Source organism: Myotis brandtii, unplaced genomic scaffold, assembly GCF_000412655.1.
Source record: "Myotis brandtii unplaced genomic scaffold, ASM41265v1 scaffold655, whole genome shotgun sequence".
NCBI lineage: Eukaryota > Metazoa > Chordata > Mammalia > Chiroptera > Vespertilionidae > Myotis > Myotis brandtii.
The window spans coordinates 1,187,664-1,209,522 of record NW_005370542.1 but is presented as its reverse complement, the minus strand read 5'-3'; the positions used below and the strand labels follow the sequence as shown (position 1 = coordinate 1,209,522).

At 41.2% G+C, this 21,859-nt stretch overlaps 1 protein-coding gene across 5 annotated transcripts in view; it reads left to right on the top strand.

Annotated features, from left to right (window-relative positions):
* The window catches only part of MID1 (midline 1), a 351,369-nt gene that overhangs the window by 277,959 nt on the left and 51,551 nt on the right, over nucleotides 1–21,859 (top strand). For 4 of the 5 annotated variants that reach the window (XM_005880810.2, XM_014528837.1, XM_005880809.2 and 1 more), the window contains exon 3: nucleotides 6,192–6,287. The exons of the other annotated variant lie outside the window; for it this stretch is intronic. In XM_005880810.2, coding sequence (XP_005880872.1) covers nucleotides 6,192–6,287 — 96 coding nt within the window. The remainder of the gene's footprint in view (nucleotides 1–6,191; nucleotides 6,288–21,859) is intronic. 5 annotated transcript variants of the gene reach the window in all.

The following is a 21,859-nucleotide window of genomic DNA, read 5'->3' as shown; positions in this document are numbered from 1 at the left end:
TCATTAATTCCCTGCAACCCGACTCTTAGCTACAGGTCCCCAAAGGCTAAAATTAGGGGTATTTTCATCTGCTTACCTTACTGTTTGATTGGATATCAGTGTAGGTAGAAGTACAAAGCTCATCTGTTAAGTTCGATTTACCATTCTCAGCTGGTGTCCACATCCATGCCTAAAGGCTGTATTGAGACTGGTCCTCCACAGATTGTTAAATTATCAACTCAGACCAACCTTAGAGGAGGTTGAGTATGAAAATGCATTAGAAGTGTAGGTGTTAAGAACAAACATTATAGGACAAATTAATCATCCTTTCTGCATAAAGTATACTGGAGAGCCTCATTCTTCAGAAACACATGTTTTACAACTTTGTCTTTCACAAATTCGACTTTTACCCAGTCTTTTGCTCAATAATAAGAAATCAAATCTGCATCTTGGTGTGTAGAAGGATGATCTTGAATTATTTATATTCCTCTTCTTTAATGATGGTGGTGGGAGGGGCATGTTGAATTCCATCAAATAGCTACACACTTACAAAAGCCTTATCCAGCTCAACAAATAGCCTTAGCACGTCCTTTCCTTCACAGAGTAAGACTACTGTGGGGGGAAAAACACCGAAGTAGTAAATGAAGGCTAGGAGCAATGTGACTTTGGTTGTAGGTAGAGTTTGGATCAATGACCATTGCTTGACTATCTATTTATATAAACCCCTGTTTATAAAAATCTGTTCAACAGTATAATATTTGCCTTCCCAGAAATCTTGTGGTCTGATGGAGTTACATAGTATTTAGAATGCTTCTAAACTATCAAGCCCCTCTTCGTGGGTTCAGACTCAGTGCTACCAATGAGAAACGCCCTCAGGGGTAGAAGGCATTACTGTAACAATCTATAATACTTGTTAAATGAACTAACTACAGTAGGTACTCGGGTTACGTCAGAGATCCGTTCCTACCGCGTGACGTAATGTGATTTTCGCGTAAGTCGGAACCCACCTACATAAGCACCTACGTCACTCACATGGAGCACACACACAGCAGTAATGAAGGGAAACAGTAAGCAAAATTGAAAAGGAAGATAACAATTCCCGACCTTTACTTTTGGTAAATAAATAATAGAAAACAAAGCACATATGTACATACGTCGAAATGATGGAACTTTTTTTTTTTATAAATACTATAAATGGGAGATGGTGACGTATCCACAAAACGACTTATGACGTAACCCGAGGACTGCCTGTAGTTAGTTGATTTACTACATTAGATTTCAGGAGTGTTGTCCAATGAATATTCAGTTCCCCGTGCTAGCTGTTCCAACAATGAATATTTGAGGGTTTATAATGGAAAGGGCCTAAGCTGGCGGTTCTCAACCTGTGGGTCGCGACCCCTTTGGCGGTTGAACGACCCTTTCATGGCGGTCCCCTAAGACCATCCTGCATATCAAATATTTACATTATGATTCATAACAGTAGCAACATTACAGTTATGAAGTAGCAACGAAAATAATTTTATGGTTGGGTCACAACATGAGGAACTGTATTGAAAGGGCCAGAAGGTTGAGAACCACTGGACTAAGCGGTGATAGGTATACAGCAGGTACTGAATACATACTATGGTTTTGTTATGCCCTCTCCTTGGTAGTAGGATTATTCTCTTCTGTGCAGATGAGTTCCAGAGGAAGAGCATGTGCCCAGGAAGGAGCTTAGCCTAGGAGCCAAACCTCACTCACCACCTGTTTTTGTAAATAAAGTTGTATCGGAATGCAGCCCTGCCAATCATTTACATATTGCCTCTGGCTGCTGTCTTACTAAAACAGTAGGTCCAGTAGTTGTGATAGTGAGCAAATGGCCAACAAAGCCTGAATGTTTACTCCCTGGCCCTTTACAGAGAAAATTTGCTGAGCCCGTTCCACACTCTAATGCTATGCTGTCCAGGGATGTAGCCATTAGCTGCAGGCAACAGTTGAGTGTTTGAGATGTGGCTGATGGAACTGACGTGTGTTATATGAGGAAAACACACACAAGACTTGGTAAAAAGAAAGAAAAAGGAATGTAAAAAGCTCATCAGTTTTTAAATATTGATGACATGTTGAAATAATATTTTGGATACTGAGTTGGGTAAAATATATTATTAAAATTAATTTTACCTGTTCCTTTTTACATTTTTAACATGACTATTAGAAAATTGAAAACGTGACTTGCATTTATAGCTCACATCATAGTTCTAGTGACCGTTCTGTTTAGAGTCTATAGAAAAAGGTAGAAAGAGGGAAGGTGGGGAGAGAAAATAATCTGTTGTATTTGCAAATGATTTTCAAAAGCAATAGAATCTTCTATTAATTTGGCTATTACTTCTCATAAAAAAGTAATACTTTAAAACAGTGGTTCTCAACCTTCCTAATGCTGCAACCCTTTCATACAGTTCCTCATGTTGTGGTGTCTCCCAATTTCATTGTTATAAATTGAACATAATTAAAGCATAGTGATTAATCACAAAAACAATATGTAATTATATATGTGTTTTCCGGTGGTCTTAGGCGACCCCTGTGAAAGGGTCATCCGACCCCCAAAGGGGTTGCGACCCACAGGTTGAGAACCGCTGCTTTATAATAATGGATTAGGTTGTCTATCGACAAGGTTTTAGTTGAGTTCTCTGAGAAGGAGACCCTGACTCAGAATTCAAATTGGGAGGGGACCTGGGCAGCTTCTGTCAGGGAGAAGGGGAGGGAAGAAGGCATGGTCATGAACAGGTTGTTGCTGTGGGCACCTGGGCTCCTCCCAGTGGAACTCTCTGGAAGATTTGACAGAACAGGACTCAAAGGAGTCCCTTCTGGCAGGTGAGGAACCTCAGATGTTCATCCAGCAACTGCCAGTAGTTGCTGGTTGAGGGCTGGTCCCAGGGGCATCAGCCTCCCCTTGTTCTCTCTCCAGCATCCCTGCCTGCCCTGCCTGGGGCCAGATAAAGGCCTAGAGCTGAAAGGAACAGTTGTTTGCTGCCAAGAGCCACCAGCCAGCTTGAGATCAGTGACTGTCTAAGGCAGTGATGGCGAACCTATGACACGCGTGTCAGAGGTGACATGCAAACTCATTTTTTTGGTTGATTTTTCTTTGTTAAGTGGCATTTAAATATATAAAATAAAGATAAAAAATATAAGACTTTGTCTTGCTATGGATGAAGATATCAAAAAATTTCTATATGTGGCACGGCACCAGAGTTAAGTTAGGGTTTTTCAAAATGCTGACACGCCGAGCTCAAAAGGTTCTCCATCACTGGCCTAAAGCATCAGGTTGGGCCCTATAGTGTCTGCTACTGACACCAAACTGAATGTTTTATCCATGTTGAAACCCATGATTTCAACAAACATTTGTATAGTCCCCTGGTGTGTATGTATTTATTTTCTCTGATCTTAACAATAGCACAGATAAGTAGGTTTATCATTATTCATGCATTATGGATGGGAAAACTCAGCCCAAGGGTCATTTGTCCAGGATAATTCAGCTGGGATGGTAACTCCAGTCTCCTCACTCCACATGGGTGGTCACTCATGCCTGACTCCTTGGATTTTTACAAAGCTCAGCTCCATAAGGAGATGTAAATATAGTGATGTTCTCAAGGTGAGAACAGGAACCTCAAACTATTGGTGGGGGTACTCTGTAGCACTCCTTAGATATCCATAGGGAAATACTTATATCCACTTAGTCCCAAGGCTCTTATGCCAAAATGTATTATCTCTCTTTTGCCAAAGCACAGTCACAATCAAGAGGTTATAGGACCTGCTGACCACCACACAGGATGTTAGTGATACAGCTAAATTCTAGAAAACTCCACAGAAGTCCCTATAGTGGAAGCTTATGAATGCATGGTTCACTGAGGACTGGATTTTGTTACCTTCCCATTACCCAGGCTCTCTTCAAAAGTGTTGTCAGTCCCTTTGGTATTTCTTGGAAACAGTCTCCCTCCCAGCTTCATTTCCCTTTATTATACTTCTAACTGACTCGGTAACTCTTTGCGGACTTCAGTAACACTTGTACTATTTGAATTTGAATAACCCCCAAGGATCTAGATAGGTCAATATGTTTAAACCACAGGCTTTCGTCTATATATTAGTTGATTAAAAACAGATTTTATACATGATGTATACTTAATCAAGGGAGGGGGAAGCAAGCAGATGTTTGTAAAACCGAAATGTGTTCGACTATATTTATTTGGCTCTCTTGCTGCCTAGCTTTAGAAAAGTCAGACCTGTGACAATTGAACTGTAAACAGTTAGATGATGTGTTTCCCTAGAAATTTCCTCCTCTGAAGGGTCAGCCAAAAAGAAAAGTAAAAATGATTCCTTAAGATTGACATACCAAAAGAAGGTGACAAATATACCATAAAATAGTCATATTTAAATAAAGGACATTGAATAATGGATTGCCTCAAAGTTATGCTCTAGTCTCTGACCATAAAGTGACTAGTGGTTGCAATTCATTTAATCCAAACAGAGGGAAAACTTTGGCTTTTGTTGTTGTTATTAGTAAGAGCTTTGAAAGCCAGTTTTTTATGCAAATATGAAATCATTCAGTTGCACCTAAATCACTGTGTCTTCAATTCATTCTTCAGTTTTTTGTTGTATCTCATCCTTTAACTGAGAAACGATAATTTTTTCCTCCCTTAAAATATTTATATTTGAGACACTTTGAGTATTTCAAAGCCAAAATTGAAGATTTTGCATTGGTCTTCCTGTCCAGGTAAAATATACACAAAACCTGCCGCTGGATTCTGAACACATGAGAATTATAGATAAAATACTTTAAATGGATTTTAAGAAAGAATAACCAAGCTTAAACAGAAGTGGAAAGTCTCCAAAAATCAGGAGGGAAAGGAAATGCAAAGTGGTGAAGGGAGGTTGGAGCTGGGCTGCTCAGAAGAAGTAGAGATGAGTTGGGGCAGCGAGGACCTGAGGGGAACATGGGGCAGTGTGTCCTGCACATGGCAGGTGCCGCCCTGTCCTCCTGGAGGCCACTCTAGGCTCAAAGGCTACCTCCCACCCTCTCTGGAATTAGAGCCAGACAGAATTCCCATGGGAGGAAGGTGAGAGACTGAGTCAAACCGGCATCTGTGACTCTATGGCACATCGGTATCTTGTGGGACTGCCCCCTCTGGGAAAACAACCTCAAGCCCTAACAACAGAGCGGGCATCGCACCTGGTTGGGCTGTGTCAATCCCCAAACCACAACACAGGGAACAAAATTCCCATCAGATGAGCGGTCAGACAAAAATTGCAAGACACAAGATAAAATCAGATTCATGGCAAATGTATGCAAACACAGGCAAAGAGGAATTGCCTCTTCTCAAAAGAGCTTAAGAATAAGTATGTTTAGTTCTCTTGAAATTATGGAGGGACTTGCTTCCTGGGAACATGAACAGAAGGTAATTCAACAAGAAGATGTGATAAAGAACCTACTGGAAATGAAAAATGTGGTCATTAAAATTGTTAAAAAGTGTTCATAGGATGAACACCAGATTAATAAGCATACCTTGTCCGGCTGGAGTGGCTTGGTTGGTTGGAGCATCGTCCCATACACCAAAAAGGTTGTGGGTTCAATCCAATAGTAGTTGATTTGATGTGGGGATATACTCTTTATATTATTGCCATTTCTGATTCAGATAAAGGAATAGAAATTCAATGATTTCCTTTCTCCCTAGTTCACAACCTAGAACAGCGGTTCTCAACCTGTGGGTCGCGACCCCTTTGGGGGTCAAACGACCCTTTCACAGGGGTCGCCTAAGACCATCCTGCATATCAGATATTTACATTACGATTCATAACAGTAGCAACATTACAGTTAGGAAGTAGCAACGAAAATAATTTTATGGTTGGGGGTCACCACAACATGAGGAGCTGTATAAAAGGGTCGCGGCATTAGGAAGGTTGAGAACCACTGACCTAGAAGTAACCTAAACTAATCATTCAGTTAATTATGTATGCCTCAGTTAATGCAAGACACAGGAACCAAAAGAATGAAATTTGACCATCTTTTAAGGGTTCTTTTAAACACACCTTTTCACAATCCAGTTTGAATCTATAAATACTTGAAACTGCATAGATCTCATTGAGGTTTCTGAAAAAATGTATCAGTTTTCCCTAGTAGGAGTGTTGTATAGTAAAATATTAAAAGTATGCAGAATAATATTCTTCCTCTCTTTTTTGAACAGCAAAACTTAGAGAGTAACCTCACCAACCTTATTAAGAGGAACACGGAACTGGAGACCCTTTTGGCTAAACTCATTCAAACCTGTCAACATGTTGAGGTGAGTAGCTCTGTGTAGTGTGCTCCATGTGAAAACTGCTAGGCCACGATTTCTATACCCTCAACCTTTCTATTTTTACAACTGGAATCTTCTTAAAATTAGATTTTTTTGCAGGAGCTAAATATATAAGATGGATGAAATTGGAAGGAGCTAGAACCTCAGAGACGCTCTTTCCTATGGGAAGTGATCAAAACTAACTGCTTTGTCCTGCCCCCCACTCCTATCACAGCATTCCTTGATCCAGCTTTATTTTACTTAGCGTTCCTAATATTGTAGATTTTAATCAACCTTACAAAGAACAGCCAAGAAAAAGCACTATTTAAAAGGCATTGTATTGGCTGCTGTAACAAATTACCACAAACTTGGATGGCGCAAAAAAACAGGCAGGCTGGAGGCCAGAAGTCTAAAAGCAAGGAGTTGGCTTGGCTGTGCCAGCTCCCTCCAAAGGCCCTAGGGGGGGATCCTTCCTGCCTCTTCCCACCTCCTAATGTTCTTGTGGCTGCAGCAGTCTAATCTCTACTTCTTTCATCAAATGGCCTTCACCTTGTGTGTCTCTGCGTCTGTGTCTAAATATCCTTTTTACAAGGACACCAATCACTGGATTAAGGACCACCCTACTCCAGTGTGAACTCATTTTAACTTGATTACATTTACAAAGACCCTGTTTCCAAATCTATATACATGAAAGCCTAAGCAACCCTTCGGCCGGTAGCTATGATGCACACTGACCACCAGGGGGCAGATGCTCAATGCACAGGCATGGAAACATGGAACAGACTGATGAATCTCAGAGGGAAGGGGGGTCCCTCAGCCTGGCCTGTGGGGATTGGGCCAAAACCGGCCCAGTGCATGGATTCGAGCACTGGCGGAGTCCCTCGGCCTGGCCTACGGGGACCGGGCCGAAACTGGCAGTCTGACATCCCCCAAGGAGTCTGGATTGGAGAGGGTGCAGGCCAGGCCAAGGGACCCCACCAGTGCATGAACCCATGCACCGGGCCTCTACTAAGGTCATAGTCACAGATACCAGGGGTTATGCCTTGGGCATATCTTTTGGGGGAACACAATTCAGAACACTCCAGGTATATATTAAATGCATGTTGGTTGTCAGATATGTTTCTGTGAAATTGACCATAGTTGCAGTGTGTTGGGATTAAGTAAGAGTGTGTAGGCAGCAGTGACAGCAGGGCAAGTTGCAGAACCCAGATCTTTTTTTAAAATATATTTTTGTTGATTTCAGAGAGGAAGGGGAGGGAGAGATAGAAATATCAATGATGAGAGAGAATCGTTGATTGGCTGCCTCCTGCACGCCCCCTACTGGGGATTGAGCCTGCAGCCCAGGCATGTTCCCTTGACCAGAATCGAACCCAGGACCCTTCAGTCTGCAGGCCAACGCTCTGTCCACTGAGCCAAACAGCCTAGGGCCAGAACCCAGATCTTTCTGACCCTCTGCTTAGATGGATTCGCTTTTGGTAATAATCTCTCCAGGGAACAATTTGAGCCTTGTTGATTAAACAACATTGTAAATAATAGTGAACAAGCATAATGCTTTCATTATTGTAGAAGAAAGTGAATATGTATTATAGAAATAAATGGATGAACAAAATGGAGTGACCCTGGTGCTATATTTTATTTTTATGATGTGATGGCATTTGATGTTTAGGACAATAAGAAAGAATTATTTCTCTTCAGTAAAAAAAAAAAAAAATTACCTGTGTTTTATGGGGAAATTTTACAAATGCTTTATGGTTTGGATGATTATTTCATTCAATTTTACCTAGTTTCGTTACTTCTTAAAGCACTAGTGTCTGGTTTCCATTATGGCCTGTAGTCATTTCAGAACAACTGTCTTGCTCCTAATGCAATATTAGTGTGGCTTGAATTTACAAAATGCTGTTCATCCTAATGTAAAAGTACATTCTATAATGTTCAATAATTTCAAATGATAGATAGATGTGTCATTCAAGAAATTTACAAGCAGATTTCATTTTTATTTCAAAAGATTAGAGATTTAGTTGAGATGTAGGCTTTTAAAATGAAGCTATTACTGAATTGATTGTAGCGAACTTGCAGATAGACACATATAAGCTATTTGAAGTAAAGAATACTCATTCCTTTCACTATTGTTGTTTCTGTATACATCCTTTGGAATAGAAAGACATTTTTGTGGGTGAGAAAATTTGGTATTTGGGAAATTTATTCTAGATAATAATGAAAGAAAATTAATTATGAGTAGAAATAATATGGTACTGGCAGTTCCTATTTTTACATGTTTTCTTAATCATACTTATTAATATTCTCAAAGTCTAATTTTCAAAAAAGTAAGCATCCAATTGTCATCTATAGCAAAACCTCCATATAATGGACTAATTTGGGGGAGGAAGTGTCCGTTAAAGCCAAAAGCCCATTATATAATAAAGTAGGTTTTCCGAATGCATATGTTAAAAATTGACAAATGAGTTAGTTTACCTGTTTTTACTTAAGTAGACACGTTTGTGTAATTAACATTAAGTATGTATAAAAAGTTAAATTTCACAAAAAAAGTTTTCTATATGTATTACTGTGATTTTAAGTTTATACTGAATAGGTCTATTTCAGTGATGGCGAACCTTTTGAGCTCGGCGTGTCAGCATTTTGAAAAACCCTAACTTAACTCTGGTGCCGTGTCACATATAGAAATTTTTGGATCTTTGCAACCATAGTAAAACAAAGACTTATATTTTTGATATTTATTTTATATATTTAAATGCCATTTAACAAAGAAAAACCAACCAAAAAAAGAGTTCACGTGTCACCTCTGACACGCGTGTCATAGGTTCGCCATCACTGGGCTAGTAGATACATGCATTCACCAGTCACCGCGAGTAAACAAACGCACAGGCTGGCGTGTGGCTCAGTGCACTGCGGCCATCAGCCAACGGGGGTTAAAACTGCTGCAGGAAGTGAGACCAGGCAACAACAGAATCAATGACTGCGTGCAATGCAGTGTGATCACGTGGTGATCGTTCCCTGATTTAAATATGTAGACTACAATCGTAGATATGCAATATTTATTGATGTCAGTGAAATTACTACAGTGGTTTCCCCACATATGTTCTATTCACTAAAATTCGCCTAAAATAACAGTGAATTAATAACAAAAAAAACCAACCTGTTAATTTAATTATAAGCAAATCTTGGTTGCAAGCATTTTAAAATTAACAGGGTGCTAATTTCCACACGTGACATACATTCCAGAAATTTTGTCAGTTCAATCAGGAGTCCGTAAAATTGAGGGTTTACTGTAGTAATCAAATGAGTAATAAAATGAAGATGGGAGCGGGGGGAGATAGTACACAATCTAAGGCTACCTTCCAGGGATATCTTGGTGCAAAATGCTCACACGTTCAAGGGAAAAATGTCACAACACTAGTCAAATCCAAAACAGTAGTGGAATTTGTTAGGCCCCGGCATGATAGTCTTTTGAATCAGCTCAGTGGGAAAGAATTTCAGAGTTCACATCCCATGTTCCTAGACTGTATTTCTTCCTTTTCCTCTTCCTGATGGTGTCCTTGTGTTTGAGTCTGAGCACTCCTCTGGAAAATAATCCCCATGCCAGCTGGAGCTTAAAAACGCAAAGCTCAGAGGCAACTCTCAATTGTTGGAAACGAAATCAATGAGTTCCCACCGAATCCTGAGGAAATGCCACTTCCTTATAAGTCCACACCTCCTTCCTGAGCTCCACTCTGCTTTTCTTCAGAATGAAAGGAGTTTGAAGGTCTCCCCCCTCCCATTGTTTTCATAACTTGTTTTTAAAATCAGGGTAAGCAAATGACATGGCTTTTTGGAGAGTAAGTACCAGCTCTTTTAAAAACTAGCTATGAAGGGTATGAAGGCCAAGGCAGTTTAGGACTCAGGAGGTAGAGGCATTGAAAGCAGTACCAGCTAGACTCCCAAGAAATGCTTGCGTGTAAATCGGCATTTGGAATTCTAAAACCTAGTGGGTTTTTAGTCACTGGGTTTTGTTTTCTTCAGGAGAGAAATACAGTAGAACATTCTATTGGGATGAGTTTGAAGTCAGTTATATATGAGATGTAGGACAAACCTATGGGAAGTGATCAAAATTTGGGTCAGCTTAACATTTCTAGGTCAAATGTGGACTTTTCGTCTTCATCATCTCATCCTTTTCTTTAAAAATCAGAGGACCTAATTTATTAGCTAAGCAAACACTTAGAATCACTGATGTGTGCCAAATGCTTCACACCTTCTGAGAATCAAGTTCTTTCATAGGGAATACAACACCGGGGCACACAATCAATGTTCCTTTTGGGAATTAGCGGTGACCAGTGACCGAATCCACAGTGAGATAATAAGGAAAAGCTACAGCAGGGTGACTAATTGTCATAGCTGTTTGGAGAAGATCAAGGCTCAGCTGACCTCACCATCCTTGCCCGCGCTCAACCTAGAAGGCCGTCCTCTAAGCCAGCATCCCATCAAAGTCCTGGCTTTATCCCCTTTGCTTATTTTGCCTTGTTTGTAATAACTTTTAAAAAAATTCCTTTTGCCATTATTTTTCACACTAAGTTTTGAAACTATTTTTTATTTTAATAGAAAGATTGCTCTCTTACTGGCTTTCTCCGAGTTTTTCAGTGTTAGGTGACATGTGGAGTGACAAAGTTCTTGTAGGTAAAGGGAAGAGGGTGATGTGTTATGGTACCTTGTAAGAAATGGTGAAAATTGATTTGGGAAATCAGATAGGGTCTCTAGAAAACTTTTCAGTCATTCACCAAGCCCTAAAGACATTCAATTGTAAACTTTGGAATAAGGGGGGAAATTGCTGGGAAGATGAACTTTCAGGTTTAAATTAATTTCGTTGTGCAGTTTTATGTCAAAGCACTCTCTATGGAAACCTTGGCAATTGCTTCATCTAGAGCCATTGGATTCAGACCAGCACCTGAATATCACACATGATTTTTGTGTGTTGTGGACAGGTGTCTGATCTTGGATGTTGTGTGTCCTGCTAGGGGCCAACTTGAATGTCCAAAGTTATAATCCGTTTCACTAGCAGATAAGGGTTAGGTTCCTACCCCAGCTGAGCCCTCATGAGAAAGCTCTCAAGATATAACTTGAGTCAGATTCTGGGCCTCATTAAACCACATAAGGTAACCCACAGTCATCCATGGCTGTTCCTGTAAACAGCTCTGGGACGATGATAATGTAACAGTGCAAATACAATGGCATTTGGAAACTAGATTATGATGAGGCACTGTGGTAAAGGCTGATCTCCCAAGTTCAAGTCTTAAGATTCCCATGACAAAGGAGAAAAGGAACTCGCAACTGCACAGAAATTCATTGTCTCTGGAGAAAGTACATGTTTTGACTCCTGCGTGTGTATAAGGGTTACGTATCCAGTTTACTCCAAATCTGCTAAAATTGACAACTCATGCAGCAAATTTAGCTTTGCTCAGTGGAGATGAAATTTACTGTCTATTAAAATAGTCTGCAGCACATATTTCAATGTCTCTCCTTAGATTCAATGCTCTTGTCTTTGAAAACTTGATTTATAAAGGATGTTGGGTCCTGTTACCTTCTTAGTTATATTCATGAGGAATAATGAGAAGACATCAGTAGAAAGTCTTCCAGTATTTTGGAATAAGAGATTAATCTTGAATGAATGAATGAGTGAATGAATGGCTTAGTTAGTTTAGTCTTACTTTCAGAATGACATTTCCAAATTTCAGCTTTGAAACTCTTCAAAAACATGATCCAACCTTTCACTATCTGCTAATCTGTCCATTTGGATGGAATGACCATTGTGTCATATTCAGAATTCTACCAGGTGGCTCAGATTGGAGTATGATCACATGTATGTGCCTCTGAAGACAGTCCCTCTGACATATTTGCACTTAGTAATGCAGATTTCCAAGGCTATGGATGTGAAACAATAGGCCTTAATTGGGGGCCCAGTGGATGAGCAGTAGGACTGAAGAGAGAGGACATGGTTTTAGTGATGTATTTTAATGTGGTTTCTTCACATATTACAGGAATTCTTCATCACATCTCCCCTACACTAGTCCACACACAACTTCCTTGCCTTGAAATATTTGGAGATGCTTGGCTAGAGCAGCAGGGGTGATGTTTCTGGCACAATATCCAGAATAATAAGAACAGGTTGTGACAAATTTAAGAAATGGCCATTGTAGTACTAACTCAGCTGTCACATGAGATATTGGTAGTTGGTTGGGTCCAGGGAAGAGAGTCAGAGGTGTGAGAGGAATGATGCCAGGTGAGAAGGTGATTGTCAGGTAGAAGATTGGGTCTCCTTATTGCTCCTATGCATGCTATTCAGAGACAAGCATAACCCCAAACAGGCATCATTTTGTTATTGAACCAACTTCTTTAGTTTCTGGTTCTCAATATCTAGTTTAAATTCTTTCTCAATAAATGAATATAAAATTGCTTTTTTATGATAATCAAGCTGAACTGACCTTTGTCACCGATTCTGAGAGAAATGGGACGCATCAGCTTTTACTTTCATTCGATTAGCTTCTATTCTTAATTGCTAAATGCTATAGTGAAAACTGAAGATCTTTGTTCCAATTTTGAAATTCCCCAGCAAAATAATTGAGTCATGCCTATAAAATGTTCGTTAACAAGAGCATAATTGTAGCACTGGTTACTTTTGTTTGAAACAGAAAGATGAAATGTTAAATTCAGCTATTTAAAAAGCCTGAGGCTACCACTGAATGAATGCAAAGGGCTTTCAGTGAGGAGCAGCACAAATAAAGATTTTTACAACCAAGTGAGGTAACTTCCCAACCTAGGAATTTATGATAGAGCTTTTAATGATGTTTTTAAAAGTATTTTCACTAGATATAGCAAGTTCATATATATGAGGTGATGAAAACTATCATAGTAGCCTAATCCTCTAACCAGGCAAGCTCAATATCGGGCTGTGATAAAGTTCAAGGAAGCCATAGGTTGGGTAGATGCTTCTTTGTCCACCCTTGCAGGTGTCAGGAGATGATGACTATTTCTAGTCGCTTCAGGTCCACAACAAGGTATAGCCTGTAGTGTATTGATAGGAAGAGTAGTATGACTTATGCAAATGTACACAAAAACAATAATGACCAACGTCCCGTCACTTCCTGATTTAATTATCCCAATAGCCTTTTGGGGTGGATGTCATTCAAATGACCAGAGGAATGTGACTTGAAGCAAGACACAAGAATTGACCAGTGAATAAATGGTTTGAATCCACTCAAGTAGTAAAACAACTGGAGTGGTTACTGAATGTCGGCTACTCAAACCAGGTGAGAGAGTTGAAAAAGATGATTAATAAGTTAGATTCCCAGGGGAATTCTCATGGCAAGAAACAATCCCATGTGCTGGGGAAGTGCAAATGCTGTCCAGCCCACCATAACAGGGGCCCGATGAGAATGCTACCGTGGAACCAGTAGAACCTTGTGAATTACTCTCAAATCTTTGGCCATTAATCCTTGACCTGGTAACCTCAATTTCTTTGAGAGGACCAGTTTGCTTCCTTTAGGAAATAAAGCTCTTTTGTTCTTCCTCCCCAAGAGGTTTGAGAATTTTGTATAAAGATGGAGCCTTAAATAATATTCATAGAATCAATATTCTGTGTAACAATTTAGGACTAAAACATATGTTTGTATTTTAAGGGTTTGTAGCATTTAAGAGAATATGACATATTACAGAAATTTGACAGGTTAGCTTTGAGATTCCAATCTGAAACATGTCATTTATTTTAGACCTGCGATTTTAAGTTGTAAGCATAAAACAGTTTGTTTCAAACCAAAATTGTAATGTTCAAGAGAGCTTGAGTTTCACTACATTTGTAAGTTTAATTTATTAGATTTCTAAGAGCTACTTAAGGATTTGGGAAGGTTAGGATTTTATTTTTACCCCATTAGGCATTTAAAGTGCTAATAAACTAAATTGAATATGTTACATTTATAACTGCAATTTAAAATGTTACAGGAATTTGGTGATAAAGATCTGAATAATGATTTTTATTTAGATTGAGTGAGAATTTACTGGAAGAGGGGCTCAAGTGTACTTTTGGGGGTGATAGAAATATTTTATACCTCATCCATAGTCGTGTGCTGTGTGCTAAATGCAGGAGATACTAGGAAAAGAAAGCTACCATCCTGCTTCCCAAGGAGTCCAGCCAACTAGGAGAGGGAATAGACGTGCACTTGGAGACCATGAGAATTGCTGCCCAAGGACTGTATCTATATCAACAAATCACCATGTAGTTTTCCTTAAGCTTTTAAGTTCAAGTTATGAATCTCATTATTCTACTCATAAATCCAAGGAATTTTATAAAGCCAAGAATAATCACTCTCAAGAGTCCTTAAATCAATGTTTGATTAACCCAAGTTGAACAGACTCCACTCCATTAAACAATCAATTCCAACCATAAATCAGTTGATTAAGTGCCCATATAGATTTTTGTAAATTGAGGTAAAATTTACATATAGGCCCTCGAGTAGCACTTTACACATTGTTGGCACTCAACAATTCCATAGGATTGCTTTGGGTATTGTCACCGGGACCCCAGTAACAGCCTCCTCATTCATGGAGAAATCAGACCATCCTTATTTCCTCTCACCGTCATTCCTGAGCTACTAAGACTATTGCAAAGAGCTCTGAAAACCAGTAGCTTTAGCAACCTACACTTTAAGCTGAGAAAGAAGTAAAACTTGACGCTGAGAAGCAGGGGCTGCATCGACAGTTTAGTTCGCTGCCAGGATCATAATAAGCACTGAATGAAAAGGTGTGGTGGTTCCCAGTGTGGTAAACAGGGTTTGCAAGGGTAGGGTGTTGGCTTGTTTCTTTTTGGTGCAAAACGCTTCTTCATTTAGCATGTTATCTGGAAACTAGTGGCCTAGTGCACGGATTCGTGCACATGAAAGGAAATAAGAAGTAAAACTTGACGCTGAGAAGCAGGGGCTGCATCGACAGTTTAGTTCGCTGCCAGGATCATAATAAGCACTGAATGAAAAGGTGTGGTGGTTCCCAGTGTGGTAAACAGGGTTTGCAAGGGTAGGGTGTTGGCTTGTTTCTTTTTGGTGCAAAACGCTTCTTCATTTAGCATGTTATCTGGAAACTAGTGGCCTAGTGCACGGATTCGTGCACATTGAAAGGAAATGAATTAGAAGAAATATTTTAATATTGCTATTCGCCCTTTCTCTATAAGAGAAGTGCCAACCAAATTCACAATCGACAATGACAGATCGAAACATAGGCGTGCGTTTGGCGCCAGTGAGAGCTTTATATGTATCGGGCATGTGCGAGTCAACTTAGCCTTTTATAGATATAGAACAAACTTGCTTAATTAGACCTGCTTTCTGATGTAGTGAAACTTTTTCTAGCTCAGTGCAGCACCCCAACGTCTCTTTCAGGTAATTGTCTGCAACACAGCAGTAAATATCAACACAAAGCAGATTATTATTGTAGATCATGCAGGGAGAACAAAGGGTAAAATATTTAACTGCAGCAGTGTTTGACTATATTCTGCGCAGTTAGAAAACCTGAAGTCATTTTCAGGGTCCACCATTTCTTACTTCTTTTCAGTCGGGTCAAGTTTTTAAACTTTCTAAATCTCCATTTTCCGGCTGATGAAAAGACAATAGGATTTCACCGAGTCTCCTATATACCTACTCCAGGACTTCTGTGAGGATCAAATGAGATGAGGCACAGGAAAACACTTCATAGACATTTGGTTAAAGTGTAAAATGTTTGTACCTGGCTGTACAAGTCATTTTCCTGGGCTGAAGAAACTCCAAGGAGGCTAGTTGCTAGGGAGAGGAAGCCAGGTGTTGCTACATGACGTCATTACCCTGCGGCCACAGCGACCATTTTCAGGCTGGGCTGGGCTGTGGGCCGCATTTTGCTCCATGGGGTCTCGGCAGCATTGGCTGCGATTTGGTGGGCTGTGGCTCTGGGGTGGTGGTGAGGCCTTTGTCCTCCCTAGGGGAAGCCAAGTCTTGCTTTGTTGGCGCCAGGTCTGTGGTGCTGTTTCTTTGTAAATGGGCAGTGTGTATCACGGCAGCTCCTGTGTTGAGCATCTGCCCCCCTGGTGGTCAGTGCACGTCATAGCGACCGGTTGAATGGTCAGAGGGACACTTAGCATATTAGCCTTTTATATATATAGATCCTTAGGCCACAGGAATGAGATCCTAAAGAAAGGTGATTTTTTCATATCTCTGACATGGCTTCGAGCTCATCTTAATGAGAGAATGGCTGCCCGGGGAAACAGTGCCAACAGATGCCCAGAGAACACGCACCAGTGCTAACCTGAAGTCAGGCTCTGGCTACTCAAACAAAGGATTGCTTTAATTTTTGCAGAATAAAGTATTTTTTCCTTCTGTTTTTCATGAAATGGCCTTAAAGAATTCCTCTTGTTTGTGGTCTCCAAAAAAATGAGAACTATGCCCATGAGGCCGGCTTTTAAAGGTTCTATTAAACAACAAGAAGGCTTTGTTCTTGGTGAGAAAATTAAAGCAAGCAGTGTTTCCATTACCTGGCAGGATGCCGTCTCCACCATCCTTGTCCTGACAGTCATAAAAGGAGCATTCTGTTTCCCAGGTAGGAAGGTGAGAAGGCAACATCTGTCAGGTTTGTATATAGAAATCTAGTTGACCTTTCAGATAATGGAGTAATCCCCAACTCAAGTTTTTTAAAATTCAATTTTACTGCAGAAACTGTACCTATAGAAGCTTAAAACTGGAAAGCCGTTGTTTTAGAAAGACAGTAATTTCACAGTGAGTTGAAATACAGTGGGGCCTTGACTTACGAGTGTCCCAACTAACCAGTTTTTTGAGATACCAGCTGTCTCTCGGCCGATTTTTTGCATTGAGTTGACAGAGAATTTGAGTTAACGAGCTCCTTAACGAGCTCGGTCTCGGAACGAATTAAACTCGTAAGTCAAGGCCCCACTGTAATGGAAAAGTGTGGGGCATCTGGATAAGCAAATGCACATATTTTAGTCTGACTTACTAGATCTCGTGTGCTTTTTTCCCAGGCAACTTTGCCTGCCATTGCTCAAATTGAGTCCCATTCACGGTCAGTTGCAGATGAACGCTTGTAGGTGGACTGTGGCCCCAAAGTCAGGAATGACCAAGGTGAGGATAGAAAGCACTGTTCAATGAAAACTCTGTTCAGCGCCGCAATTAGTCCTACGTCGTTGGAGCTTAAGAACAGTGATTTTCAACCAGCGTGCCTCAGGAATTTTTAACACATGCAGTACCTGGCTAGTCAGTTAGGGGCACTGACTTCTTTTCTCTTAGATTGTCAGGTAAAAAAATGACAACAGCCAACAGAATAGCCATCTGGTGTGAATGAATAAAAATTAGACCTCTTTTTTTTGTCACATCGACAAAAAATTTATTTTTTGGAGTGCCGCAGACTAATTAGTTCTTGTGCCATGAGATTGAAAAGCGCTGTTATAGAAGGAACTGGGCAAGTGGGACCCCTGTGCCCTCTGACACCCATGAGAGCCCTTCTTAGGAAGCGACCAGATTGTAGTCCCTGAAGTGGAAGCGCTCCTGTCTGGGGCTCTCGGTGCCAGGCCCATGTCCTCTGTCCTGAGAGCTTCCAGCTGCAAACCCCTAAGACTTGGCCTGGGGGCTTTTTGCCCATCCACTGCCAGCGGCCTTCAAGCAGCCACTGATGGAGGGTATTAGCTAAGGACCACTCTTCCTCCCCATCAGCTGGTGTGTTCTGCACTGTTTCCCGAAGCCAGCCACTGGGATTCATTTCCGACTGCCCACAGTGGTCTTGGGAAGGCACACTTCACTGGCTTCATACCTTTCCATCAGTGGTCGGCAAACTGTGGCTCGAGAGCCACATGCGGCTCTTTGGCCCCTTGAGTGCTCGCGAGCCACATGCGGCTCTTTGGCCCCTTGAGTGTGGCTCTTCCACAAAATACCACGTGCGGGCGCACACGTACAGTGCGATTGAAACTTCGTGCGTGTGCGCCCGCACGTGGTATTTTGTGGAAGAGCCACACTCAAGGGGCCAAAGAGCTGCATGTGGCTCGCGAGCCGCAGTTTGCCGACCACGGCCCTAGCATGACAACCAGGCAAGATGTTTCAGAGCTATCGCTTGTGGATGCACCAGGAAGACAGAAACGGAGCCGCACATTTTCCAGGTGTGCTTCCAAGTGCGAGCTTTACCGGTGATTTCATCCAGTCTGTCTCCCTCACTGTACACGTAGCAAAGAGCAGGCATCCAGGCCTCATTCTTCACGAGTTTGCAGGGGAGCAGATGGCCTCTGTACTTGAGTAACGCAAGCCTGAATAGGAGCCCAACTTTGTATTTTTCCAGCACATCTCTACTCAGGAATCATGGCAAACAACTAAAAGGAATGCCACTTAATGAGAAATGGCATGTGAGACTGAAATGAGTAATGGAAGGTCGTGGGATAGACGCTTCCTCTTTCCATTACAAATGACTTCCCTTCCCTGAAACATCACCTCCATGCTCCGAGCACTCATTTGACCATCCTCGCCTGTAAGTTTTTTGTGTTCTTTTTTTTTTTTTAAAGCTTTGACCACAATGTCTAAAGGCTAAATGTAAAAATACCTTTATTGAAAATGACTTGGAAGTTATCACTTTTCAGAAACTTGATGACACAGACTTCGTAGAGACAGGTGCCCATGACAGCTGAATTTTTTTTCTGTGCGCCCAACCCCAACGGAAGGGTGTGAAGCATTTGTTTGATAAAGCGGGTAATTAATAAGAGAAAGGAAGGGAGGGAGTTATTGTTTTTGAATGAAGGATGAGCAACACCTTCCATTCTGCTGCTGCTTTGAAACTGTGCTGAACAGTTACCATTAAACACACACAAAAAAGTCTGGGGCATTAATGCCAAGAGTGCAAGCTTGAAGTCTGTTGAGTGTACTCAGAAAAACGCCTGGGGAAGAGCAGCATTTATGACAACTGACAGAAGTCAGCAGGACATCACGGGGAAAGTAAAAACCATGATGCAGGTGTATTTTCATTTTCAAATCGAAATCCTATGAATGCAGTCATTGCAACTCTTCGTGCCTTGAAGGAAGAAAACTAATATTTATCAAGCACCTACTATGCGCCAGACAGCCTACAGATATTTTCATGGAAAGTATGCAAATGAGAATCATTCTCACAGAAATTCACATTTTTTTTTATACCTGCACCTTTTGGGCTACAACGTCCCTAATCTTTTCCTCTATGCTAGAGGTTGGTAAACGATGTCCCTAGAGCCAAATGTGACTCGTCACCTCTTTTTATAAAGAAAGTTTTATTGGAACAGCCACGCCCATTTGATTCCATATTGTCAGTGGCTGCTTTCTGACTACAGCAGTGGCACTGAGCAGTTACAACAGAGACCATATGGTCAACAAAGTTCAATATTTACTATCTAGCCCTTTACAGCAAAGTTTCCCAACTCCTGTTCTTCATCATGGAAGACTTTCTCTGTTTGTCCCCCTCCCCCAATTGCACCAAGAAGGAGCTTTTAAGGATTGTATTTGGGATTTGAAAGTGACTCCCAAAATTCTGGAGTTAGTCCTCATGTTATACCTTCCAAACCATTATTTTGATGAAAGCTGTAGATCAGTGGTTCTCAATCTTCTGGCCCTTTAAATACAGTTCCTCATGTTGTGACCCAACCATAATATTTTCGTTACCCAACCATAAAATTATTTTCGTTGCTACTTCCTAACTGTAATGTTGCTACTGTTATGAATCGTCATGGAAATATCTGATCTGCAGGATGGTCTTAGGCGACCCCTGCGAAAGGGTCGTTCGACTGTGAAAGGGTCGTTCGACCGCCAAAGGGGTCGTGACCCACAGGTTGAGAACCACTGCTGTAGATGGAAGTTTTGATTCTTGCTAGAAAGTCTCCAAGTAATCAACACAGGGCTGACTGATCCTAGAACCTTCCAGGTTGCTTCTACATGGACATTCCAAATAAACAGAGTTTGTTAGCGATAGTGATGGTTAGCATTGATTAATTATCATGTGCTGAGCAGTTTTCAATGGCGTTTCATTTACTCATTCATTTAGTTCTCACCACCTCCCTCAGGGTTTCTCTACCTCAGCACGTGTAACATTTGGGTCCTACTGGCTGGATCATTCTCTGGTGTGGTGGACCGTCCTGAGCGTTGTTGGATGTTTAGCAGCATCTCTGGCTTCTACCGACTAGGTGCCAGGAGCACACCCTTCGCTCCCCTCTGCTCTGCCCCCATTTGTGACAACTGAAAATGTCTCCAGCCATTGCACATATCCCCTGGGGGAACACCTGGTCTACCAGGTAACAGTTGGTATTTTCTTCATTATGCAGATGAGGAACTTGAGAAATGAATAGTTTAGGCAAATGCCCCAGGACTTACAGTACCACGTGATGTAAGGAACACCTGGCATTCAAGCTAAGGAAGACTTCTTAAGGACCCTGAGTTCTGAGCCACTGCCTTCTCTGGCCCTGTTCACGCTAAATTATTTCACCTTGTTTGACGATCCTGTTTTACTGAAAAATGAACATCAACAGCAGCTTGGATGGGCATGTGGTGTGTGCTCCTCCTGGGAGAAAAATTTCTTGTGCGAAGCTTCACAGTTATAGGCATTAGCGGCGGCATTCTGGTTGGACCGTTTTATCGTATTGTTATAATTGTGTTTTGTTTCTAAGAAGACTTTTATTGCCCAGTTCACCACAGCGTGTTGCCATTTTCAATAGCATCTCGCTCCTTAGCCAACACCCAAGCTTCATAATCTTAGAAACCTCAAGAAAAGAGGATTTATCATGAGGTTCCTGGGAACTATTTTTTTTTGTTCTCATCACAGAATTAGAGCAAAATCCTCTGGATAGTTAATCAATATGTACAGTTTCTACCACGTCACTCTGTGAAAGGCTGGAGGATATGTAGCTTTTCATGCCCCCACTACTGCTGCTTCCCCCCAAAAGCATTTTATGAAGGGATTCCATTTTTGTTCTTCTGAAAAGTCTTTCTTGGACTGTAAAAGTTTTAGTCAAAAATGTCCAATATTCAATTCACATATTAAATATTTAAAAAGATGGTTCTATACTTTGGCTTCTTCTCCAAAGACAGGGACCCTGGGAACTTGGCCATTCTTCTCACTCTCATCTACTTGAGCCGGGTCCACAAATATTTGACTTTGGTGTGAGAGAGTTTCAGGGTGAAGATTACACATAAACATATTAGATGAATTACAGTAATACAGTCTGCTCTTACTCAGTTCTGCTTGGCTCCGTTTTATATACAAACTCAAGTATTAGAGTCCCTTTCATTGTTCCTTCTGGCAGCTCTGTCTCCCTTCTGCCCCAGGGTCTGGAATGTTCATCTCGGCTGCCTTTGGCAGTAAAACCCAAAGCACCCTCAGATCCTCATATTTCTCTTTGCACCTGGGCAGGGTCCGCGGCAGGGCATAGAGCCCACTTAAATACAGGTTTTCCCTGTCCCCTCGCCTTCCTGGCCCAACGTTTAGCTTACATGCAGCTCATTTGTATTTCAGTTGCTCCAGCCCTGGGCAGAGTGGAGTGACGTCGCCCCCCCCCCCCCCCCCCCCGG